We start from the raw sequence: 10,742 nt of genomic DNA on the forward strand, positions 1-10,742 counted from the left end.
TCTGTGTGTGTGTGTGTGGCCTGCTCAGCCCACCAGGGGGCGGGGCTGGCTGGCACGTGGTGCTGGGGGGATTGAACCGTGGTCCTGTGCTTTGCTAAGCTTGTTCTAAGTAGGTGCTTTAGACCACTGAGCCATCTCACCAGCCCCGGAAAAAGAATTCTAAAAACAAAATCACCTGGGCTGGAGAGATGGCTCAGTGGTCTAAAGCACCTACTTGGAACACGCTTGGCAAAGCACAGGGACCGCGGTTCGATCCCCCAGCACCACGTGCCAGCCAGCCCCGCCCCCTGGTGGGCTGAGCAGGCCACACACAATCAATCAATCAATCAATCCATTTTTTAAAAAATCACCTGTAGTTTTGAATGAGTGGTTTATTTTCAGAATCTGCAATCTTGGAATTAAGAAGCCATGATTTTCTCTGCCTAGCTTTATAGCCAGTAAGTTTGTGAGGTGTCCTCCTTCCTGCAGAGGCTCCTCTGACTGTACATTCCAGACAGTGGCAACTATCTCAGCTAAGGTGTGTCTTTGCTAACTTTGGTCTCTGCTGGATGTAGGCATTAGGGCAGGGGTTCAGACAGACAGCTCCAGTTAATGTCAGCACTTTCAGATCTGTCTGCTTCTAAAAGGTCATATTTACCAGCCCTGGTTTCCCATGCCAGATGGTGGGACTCTTTTCTTCTTGGCCTGAGCTTAAACTTCTCAGGGTCATTATGTCTGGCCTGTACCCTCACTGTGGCTCTCTCATCCAGTCACCATAGGAAAGTAATACTGGAGGCCCTGAAGTAGAGTTGCTCTGTGGCTCAGGCTTAAACAATAAGCCCTTTCCCTAATAGTGTCTGATTATGGCAGGCACTGCAGATGCTTCATTGGGTTTTTTCTTCAATTCTAGCCTGATATTATAAAAACTTTTGAAGTAAAGTGACTTTTTGTAGTTTACAGTAGCTGTAGACTCTGGGGTTAGAGGTTCTGTCCAAGTCAATAATTATCCATGGATCTGCCAGGCTTCCCTTCTCTCTCTGGGTATTGGCCTCACCCATGATCAGGTTGGTCTGTTAGTTGGCATCTATGCTGCCCTATATGGAGGGGGAAAATTGCAGAGCCAATCTAAAGTCAGTGGATAGCGGTAGCTAGGGTTATGGATTCCACAGATGTGGAATTGGTCCAGGGCCAGTGCATGATCGGTCAAGGGCACAGAACTGCCTCCTCATTTACCCTGCTATTGAATTGATTCGTGTAATGTATTTGTTGAAATGTGTGTATAGCATTTTTCCATCTGCACAGTGGATTAAAGGTTTCAAGAGGATAGTGCTATGTATATATTAATGGTTACTTGCAGTTTTGATGTTACTTCCTGCTCCTGAGCTGAGTTGAAGTATTTATTTTTGATCTACATGATATTTGTTATCAAATGGGCAGATGGTAGCTTGGGCAGAGCCCTTTTCTCTTCATTACCTCCTCTGATCTTTGTTTTCTGGGTCAAGTTGCCTGATTTAGGAACAGTAAAGAGTTATGGTTTTGGGATTCGAGACCTGGTGTGCTGTGCTAGCCCTGACCCTGTGGTATGCTGAGATGACGACTAAGACTAGACATGGTAATACGTGCATATAACCCCAGCACTTGGGAGAGAAAACCGGAGGATCACTGAATCTAGTCTGTGTAGTGAGATCCTGTAGCCCCTATAGTGAATACATTTAAAAAAAAAAAAAAAAAGTTGGGGTCTTGAGTGTCTTCACAAGGAGAAACTGGTGGGACAGACTGTTGGCAGAAGAAGGGAATGTTGGCAGGAAGCAGCAGATCCAGGGAAGAAAAGAGCTGTTAGAACCACACAGTCACAATGAAAGACTCTAGTCTCTGTATTCCATAACAGGACAGATCTGGTGGACAGAAAATGGTTAGGATATGTAGTTGAGTTGAATAGTTCAGTATTATACTTGATTTAATGGAGTCTATAAAATATTCTTGAAAGAATGTATATTTGGGAGGGGGATCATATTTTCTACAAGAAATAACCAAAGGTTGACCAGGAAAAGAATCTCAGCTACTCGGAAACAAGAAATTTAGCCTTGAATACCTTTATCAAAGACAAAGTCTTTTCTGTCTCAAGTTCCTTTGCCAAGTGCATTCTGACTTCAGCATTGCAGTGAGTTTATATACAAAAGGATAATTGATTTGGCACATACAGTTTTGTGTATGGATGTGAGTGTTTAAAGTTGCCATTTGTTGCTTAGTAGGTAACATAATTTAAAACTGGAAATGAATATCCTCCTACTGCATCTCCGGACAGGTCCTAGATCCTGAGAAGCAGGCAGACATGCTGGACTCCCTGCGGATCTACCTTCTGCAGTATGCCACGCTACTGGTGGAACATGCCCCCCACCACATCCATGACAACAACAAGAACCGCAATAGCAAGCTACGCCGCCTGATGACCTTTGCGTGGCCCTGTCTGCTCTCCAAGGCCTGTGTGGACCCAGCATGCAAATACAGTGGGCACTTACTTTTGGCGCACATTATTGCCAAATTTGCAATACATAAGAAAATTGTCCTCCAGGTACTTAGCAGGGCTCTATGCCACCCTGCCTTTACATTCAGACATTTTGTCATATGTGTATACCTTTTTTTCTTAAATAACTGTTTCTTCTTTTTTCTTAATCTGTTACTTTAAAAGAAAAACAAGCTTATCTGCTATCTTAAAGACAGTATGAACAAATACTGTATGGTTTCACTTACAAAGTGCTTAGAGTCCAGACCTCAAATGATAAAGAGACAAAGAATAGAGGAGCTGGGGAGAGGGTAATAGGGACTTAATGTTTAATGATTATAGTTTCAGATTGAGAAAATGAGAACATTGTGGATGGTGGTGTTACATAGTGAATCAGTGTACTTATAGTTGGACTATATGCACAATGATGGTTAAGGCAGAAGTATATTTTAGTATAGTAGAAGAAAAATTGAGGGGAATAGCAACTATGAGTGCACTCACAATTCTTTTTATTTCCTTCCTCAGTTATTGTACTGCTCACTGGTTCCTTGGGAGCCTTGCTTTTAAGATAGTGTCTCCCTCAAGCTCATCTACCCATTAAGTTTTGGCCTCCAACTCTGATATTACACTGAATTTTTTTCCCCCCAAAAGTGGATCTCAGCTGATTGTGGCAGTGCACTGCTATAATCTCAGCACTTGGGACACTGAGGCAGGAGGATTGCTGTAAATTCAAGGTCAGCCTGGGCTATGTAGTGAGTTTCAGCCCAGATTAGATTACATAGTGAGACCTTATCTCAACAAAAAAGAACCTTTGTGGTAGTTGCCCAGACTGACCCCAAAGTCCAGGCCTTACAGGATTCTCTTGTTTAACTTCCCTAGTCCAGTAGCTTGGACTGCAGGTGCATACCATTATACCACCTGAAAATATTGTCAAGGATTCCAGCCTATGTACTCCCTGTAGCCAAAATATATACTTTTGAGTTACAACTTATGACCCCCTTAGGGTTTTTGTTGTTTTCTTTTTGAGACACTATGTAGTTTATGTGGGCCTTGAATTCACTTTGTAGTCCAGGTTGACCTCAGACTTGTAGCAATCCTCCTGCCTCAGCCTCCCAATTCTGGGATTACAGGTGTGTACCACCAGGGCTAGCTGAGCCCCTTGTCAGTGACCTCTCTGTTGTGCTGATTTCTGACCATCTTCTTGAACTTTGGCTGAGATTCTGAAATTGGGTAATGGTTGGTTGAGTTTTGTTTCCACCACTTAAAAGTTTTGTGCCCTTGCATGGCTCAGTGTCTGGGCAACAATTAAATATAGCCAGGTGTTACAACCTGGGAAGCTGAAACAGGAGGATTGTAACTTTGAACCCAGCCAGGAGAACTGGAGAGCTTAGTAAGATTCTGTCTCAGTAAGGTGTGAGGGGATGGCTCAGTGTGAAAGCACTGGGTTCAATCCCTGTACCAATGCCAAAAAGAAAAGAAAGTAATGTACTTGCTTATTCAGTATTGATCAGCTTGCTGTTATTCTGATGCTGCTTTTGCTGGTTTTCTCTGACTACTTTCTCGTGAACTTTTATGAGGCCAAAACCAACACCCAGGAATCCCCTCCCACAGGCACTTGGGTTGTGACTCCATGCTGTATGACAGGTACTGCTTTCCCCCAGTTATCTTAGCAAGAAACCTGAGGGCCATCTCTGATACTCTCCGTTCCTCCCTCATGCCCAGGCATTGGAAGTCCTACTGGCTCCAAAATCCTTCCTTTCCTCCCATCCTCAGTGTTAAGCTCTTCCTTGTGTTCCTGTGGCCTTAAATCATATTTTCACCTCTCACATGAAATATTAAAACTTAGAGAGGGCTGGTGAGATGGCTCAGTGGTCTAAAGCACCTACTTAGAACAAGCTTAGAAAAGCACAGGGACCACGGTTCAATCCCCCAGCACCACATGCCAGCCAGCCCCGCCCCCTGGTGGGCTGAGCTGCCCCCCATAAATAAATAAATAAAATTTTTAAAAAAACTTAGCTCTAAGGAAATTTTTAAAAACTACTGTACAGAACCATCATGCCTTAGTTGTAATTCACTATTTGTATCCTGTTGTTCTTTAAAGCCTTCACAATCACAATGCACATGGATTTCTTTCCTGTTTAGGTTTTCCACAGTCTTCTCAAGGCTCATGCAATGGAAGCCCGAGCAATTGTCAGGCAAGCAATGGCCATCTTGACTCCAGCAGTGCCCGCCCGCATGGAGGATGGCCACCAGATGCTCACGCATTGGACCAGAAAGATCATCGTGGAAGAAGGGCACACTGTCCCGCAATTGGTGCATATTTTGCATTTGATTGTGCAGCATTTTAAGGTGTGTAGAAAGTATACTAAATTGCTACTTAGTGTGTTTTCAGGACTCCACTTTGAACTGCTGCCCTTTCCTACGGTAATAAAGTGGATTTTTTGTCTCTTAGGAAAGCTGCTATCAGCTCGTTGATTAATGCATGTATAAATATCTTAACTTCCTGAACATAGAAATTGCTCTACTGTAGGAATAGTAGATACTTCTATTATTGGTGGATACTTCTTTCTGCTTGGTTCCTTTTTTAGACAGTAAGTTTTATTGAAGTAGTTAATCCTGAATATAGGTAAGATGTTCAAGATAAGATGTTCATTTAAGGTAGGAGGTCATCAGTGACTATAGAGTTTGGTCACTTGGCTTGAAGAGTTCCTGTGTCATAGGTACTTCCTTCCTTTTAGCTAAATCCCCTATACTGGGTTTTATTTCTCTGGGTTTTTTTTCAATGAATCACAAGGATTCATTGAAAGTGGTTTTGTGTGTTTTTTAATGTATTTTAGTACAAGATCTATAGGGTCTCACTGCACACATTAGACTCATAGTGATTCTCTTGTTTTTAGCTGTCCAAGTGCTGGGATTATAGGGGAGCACCACGACGCCCAATCAGTTGTTTCAGCCCGTCCCGGGCGTGGGACCGGGGTCAGCAGGGTGTGGCACTGTGCAGTACCTGCCTGTGCAGGTACTTTAGGCCACTGAGCTATCTCATCAGCCCGGTTTTTGGTTTTTTAATGTTTTTGTTTTTAATACCCCTTCTCAAATTTGCATCTTATGTTTTAAATTTTTTTGTTGTCAAGCCTGAAGTTAGATGTATGACTAGACTTATCTACCTACAGGAAATCAGATTTTCAGCACACTGTATATAAAGATGTTACTGGGCTGGGAGATAGCTCAGCAGTCTTTAAGTGCCTGCCTGGCAAGCACAAGGACCCGGGTTCAGTCTCCAGTACCATATGCAGTGCCCATCCTTGAACCCCAGTTGCACCATGCTGACCACCAAAACCAGGCATGGTGATACATACCTGTGCCTATAATCCCAGCACTCAGGAGACTTGAGACAGGAGGACCACTATGAGTCCAAGCCTTGTAGAGAGACCCTGTACCAAATAAATACAAGATTAAAAATAAATAAAGATGGTACTAATATGTTGAAATAGACTCATTTTGATACTGAGCAAGGGCCAGTAGAGTTGTAATAAGCACACACATAATGGAATTTTCCTTGTCAGAGTTTTAACTCTGAATCCTTAAGGAACAGGTTGGGTCCAATGAGCATGCGCACAGATGTATATTTTTCCAGGATGACACTGGCACTGTGCTCACAGGTGTATTATCCCGTGCGGCACCACCTGGTTCAGCATATGGTCAGTGCCATGCAGAGGCTGGGCTTCACACCTAGTGTCACCATCGAGCAGAGGCGGTTGGCTGTAGATCTGTCTGAAGTCGTCATCAAGTGGGAATTACAGAGGATCAAGGACCAGCAGGTAGGCATATCACCCCTCAGTGTCAGGTCTGCTTGTGTTCCCAGTACTACTACTTGGAGATCAGTCAATAAGTTGAGGTGTGTGTGTGTGTGTGTTTAAGCCGGATTCCGATATGGATCCAAATTCCAGTGGAGAAGGAATCACTTCTGTCTCATCCTCTATCAAGCGAGGCCTGTCTGTGGATTCTGCCCAGGAGGTGAAGCGCTTCAGGACAGCCACCGGAGCCATCAGTGCAGTAAGAGCACATGCTTTCCCTACAGCACCATGTGTCATGGAATTTTGACATGTACTATGCTGCACTCTCGCCCCAGGGAATTTACTTACACAAAGCATTTCCCGCATTGTCAAACACATTTTTTTTAATAAGTTTTTTTGAACTGGTTAATCAGGAAAAGGTACCAAGAGAAACTGAGAACTGGCAGTGTAGCTCAGTGGTAGAATACTCACCTACTGTACACACAGCCCTGTATTCCATTCCCAGTAAGCAAAGTGTGGGAACTCTCCCCTGTAAGAATATGCTTCTGTAGTATCAGTTTTATTTCTTTTAAAGAGGCAATGTTTTTGGTTGGAACGCAGCCATGAAGGAGGTCCTAGACATGTTGATCTTCACCCCTTTTTCAGGTAGAAGCCCTGAGGGCTGCCAGCTCTACTCTTGGATTGGGTTGGCCACCCACTTTAAGCTTTGCATTTCTGCACTCACTGTCCTTCCATCTGAAGTGGCTGTGTTCTGCCCAGGTTCTGGGTGGGAACCTAGACACATCTGTACTATTTACTGCCTTCTCCCCATACTTAAAGCCTTCCGCCTTTTCCCCACTCCGCCATTGCCTAAGCCTCTGTTACCTGTCCTGAAAAGGAGAGTCCTAAAGCTTACTGCCAGTTCTTGAGCCATTCAGTTTTCATCTCATTTCAGTATCATTTTTACAAAGCAGTCAAGACCAAAAGCTTTCTTTTCAAACTACAGCCAGGGGAAACTGGGTAGAGGGTCTGTAGAATTTCTTGGGAATCTTTGAGAACTAAATTTTTAACAGATTCGTTGCCTGCAACCAAGGCCCCCAGGCCCTGCTTCCACTCTGTACAAGTTCCCTATTCTGTTTTCTTCAGATTTGTCCACTAGCCTTTCCCCTCCTACCTGGCTGGCTTTTTCTGAGTCATCCTACCTTTCATTTCCTAGTACTCTTGTCTTTTATTCTGTCACAGGAGTCATTACTTTCTTGTTGCTATTTTGTATGTTGTCCACTCACCTGCAAAGGTGGAGGCCACATTTGTCCCTGTCCCCCATGACCATAGAACTGGGGAGTTTCCCCTGGGGAGGTTTCACACATCTTTCAGCTGGCTGAACTTGTCAGCAGCTTGGGTTGGCAGTTCTTAGTGAGAAAGCTCTTCCTGCTTTAAAAGGATGGCCTTTTTAGGTGTTCGGGAGGAGCCAATCGCTGCCTGGAGCTGACTCTCTTCTCGCCAAGCCCATTGACAAGCAGCATACAGACACTGTGGTGAACTTTCTCATCCGAGTGGCTTGTCAGGTACTGGACTCTAGAACAGTGATTACTTAGTGACACTGCAGAGTGTTGTCTCTGACAGAAGAGTCAAAAAGAAACAAACCTGAAGGCAGTTCTGTCACTTTCCTGCCGGGTTCCAGTGATTTTACGGCAGGTTAATATTTCTGAAATTTGTGTGTGTCTTAAAATTGGTATGGTTTAGAAATCAAAGCAAAGGTGGGCATGGTATCACATGCCTGTAAGTCCAGTATGTTGGGGGACTGAGGCAGGAGGATTGCTGTGGGGTTGAGGTCAGCCTGGGCTATATAATGAAGTGCTATCTCAAAAAAATAAAATACATTTTGTTTCATTGCTAATGTCTTTTAATTAACAACATCTTAGTGTCGGTAAAATTTTGTGTGTATGGTAGTTTCAGTTAGCTTGGGCAAGTATTTAACTTCCCAGTTTCTATTTATTTGTTTATTTGGTATATGTTTGTGCTATGTAGTAATGGTTTGTTTTGTGAAAATGGCATATTTGAATTGTATTTTGATCATTTTTCCAATTTTAGTGTATGTGTTGCTGAGGCAAGCACTTGATCATTTTCACTACTTTTTTCTCTCTTTATTCTCTTCCTCACTCCCCCAAAATTTTGTCTTATTAAATGGGGAACAGTACATATAGGTCATAATGATGATGAGGTAGATGGTCTAACCTACACAAAATTTATAAAAAGGTAGCAATTTAAGTGCTATTAAACCCCAGTTTGATAAACTTTAGTGGACTTACTGTTCATGGTGGAAATCCATTTCTGAAATTGTTCATATGAAATTTTTATAATTTTCTTTTGGAGGGACTCTCATGTTCTTGTAACTATTAAATAAAATAGTGTATCTTGCAGTACTGTTGAGAATTTCTAAGAACTGAAAATTTCTAAGTATGGAGAGAAATAAATAGCTCCTTGTTATGTTCCCACATGTGTGGTGCTTTGTGCTGGGAGGAGCACACAGCTGGCTGCAGATCAGTCTATTGTGTGAGCTGCCCAGGAGCCTTGGTGGTATGTGAGCCAGTAGGAGGAGGTCAGGCTAGAGAAGGTGGCCGTGAAGACACTGCATGGAGGGCACAAGCATGGTCAGCAAAATGTCACTAGTATCCCTGGAAAGACTGTAGATACGGGTGTCGACTGTAATTTGAATGCATTTGTAGGTTAATGACAACACCAACACTGCGGGGTCCCCTGGGGACATGCTGTCTCGCCGCTGTGTCAATCTCCTGAAGACTGCATTAAGACCAGATATGTGGTCCAAGTCAGAGCTCAAGCTGCAGTGGTTCGACAAACTGCTGATGACTGTGGTAGGTATATGTCTGTTAGGCTGGGATGGGGTCACTCAAGTTTTCACCTGGGACATTTGTGGATTCCTTCTGGGCAGGACATTGACAGTCTCTGCCTGTGAGTGATGACCTCTTCTACTTTCTTCTGGCTGCTTGTAAGGATGGGCCAGATTGATGCACTGAATGTAGGTTTTTGCTTTTTTTTTTTTTTTTTTAAATTAACTTTTTGGGCACATTGTAAGTACATATAATGGTCACATTTATCATAGGGATTTGTACGTATGTATGATATAATTTGATTCTTTTTTTTCCATTCCCCTACCCTCCCTTTAAGCCCTGTTATTTACAAAAGCTTTGTTTTCTCTTTTTTCCATCCTTTCTCATTTTTTTTTCCTTTTCCCCTTTCTGTTCCCTTGTTCCTTCATTGGGCAGAACATTTTTAGTTGATTTATGTCTCAACTTTGAGAATAAAGCTTGAATTTTAAAAGCAGATTTTAATGATGAATTTATAATTAGTGAGGACTATATTGGATTCAGGAGGATTAGTCAGGTCTTTGTTAGCATTTGGGGCAAATGCCTAGTCATCTTGTTTTTTCTGAAAACCATGATCCTATAATTTTCTAGGGTAGCAAAAGCTGTTTTGCTACCATTTCATTGTTGCTATAGGTTCTGTCTTGTCTATCATACTGTGATATAATTTGAAAGATTTTTACTTTTGGAGTTACAAAATATACTTGTGAGCACTTTGTTTGTGATAGGGTTTTGCTGTATATTACGGGCTGCCCTTGAAGACACTGTGTAGCCCAGATTGTCCTTGAATTTGCAGCAATCCTGTCAGACTCCTGAGTGCTGGGGTTGCAGGCATGTGCCACCATGAGCACCAGTTTTGGACTGCAGAGCCTGACGTGGTTGCTTAGATGTTTTGAAAGGTCATAAAATGCGGTTCTATATGTGAATCAGGACCATAAAGAACACCCGACCTTAGCATGTGCTGTGATCATAGCTGAGTGCATAGCTTCTAGATAGTTTGTTTCTTCCTCTTTGTCTCTGATAAATTATTTTCTGTCCCATGCATTCAGTGTTTAGTGCTTAGTTGTAGCTGGCAGTTTCTGCCACTTTGTTGGCTGGTGTGTTCATAATAACAGATGATGCTGTGTTCACAGTGGCTTACTGCCCTTAATGCTGTGGTCCATATGCGGATGTGCAGTGCATACTCCAGGCGACAGACACCCAGTGTCCTGAAGAAGTCTGCTACTGTGCTATAAACCATGCTCATCATTTTGTAATCTTTTCCGGCCTTAATTTATCTTTAATACTGTTAACAGATTGATTCAGTGATAGGCAGTTTGAAAGCTATTTCTCTTTGGCGGTATCTTTGCATTTTCAGTTAAAAAGGAGAAGTAAATTTGCTTTTCTCAGTCCAGTTTTTATTGATTGAATTTATTTTCCATTCACCCTAAGAATATTCTCTAATAGTGCTTGTGGCTATGGTGTTTACTATAAGTTAGCCCATGGATTATAGTTGTAGCATTACCTTCAAAGTTTGCCCTAAAATATCTCATTTCTATTTCTGTTTTCCCATTGCTCTAGTGCTGTATGTTAATAATCTTCAAAAGCAAAAGACATTCTCTTTAT

At 42.6% G+C, this 10,742-nt stretch overlaps 1 protein-coding gene across 1 annotated transcript in view; it reads left to right on the top strand.

Annotated features, from left to right (window-relative positions):
- Positions 1–10,742, top strand: part of Trrap (transformation/transcription domain associated protein) — a 161,216-nt gene that overhangs the window by 109,112 nt on the left and 41,362 nt on the right. The window contains exons 39-44 of the mRNA XM_023713378.1: positions 2,285–2,551; positions 4,625–4,831; positions 6,142–6,300; positions 6,401–6,535; positions 7,710–7,820; positions 8,982–9,231. Coding sequence (XP_023569146.1) covers positions 2,285–2,551; positions 4,625–4,831; positions 6,142–6,300; positions 6,401–6,535; positions 7,710–7,820; positions 8,982–9,231 — 1,129 coding nt within the window. The remainder of the gene's footprint in view (positions 1–2,284; positions 2,552–4,624; positions 4,832–6,141; positions 6,301–6,400; positions 6,536–7,709; positions 7,821–8,981; positions 9,232–10,742) is intronic.

Source organism: Octodon degus, unplaced genomic scaffold, assembly GCF_000260255.1.
Source record: "Octodon degus isolate 3935 unplaced genomic scaffold, OctDeg1.0 scaffold00031, whole genome shotgun sequence".
Lineage (NCBI taxonomy): Eukaryota > Metazoa > Chordata > Mammalia > Rodentia > Octodontidae > Octodon > Octodon degus.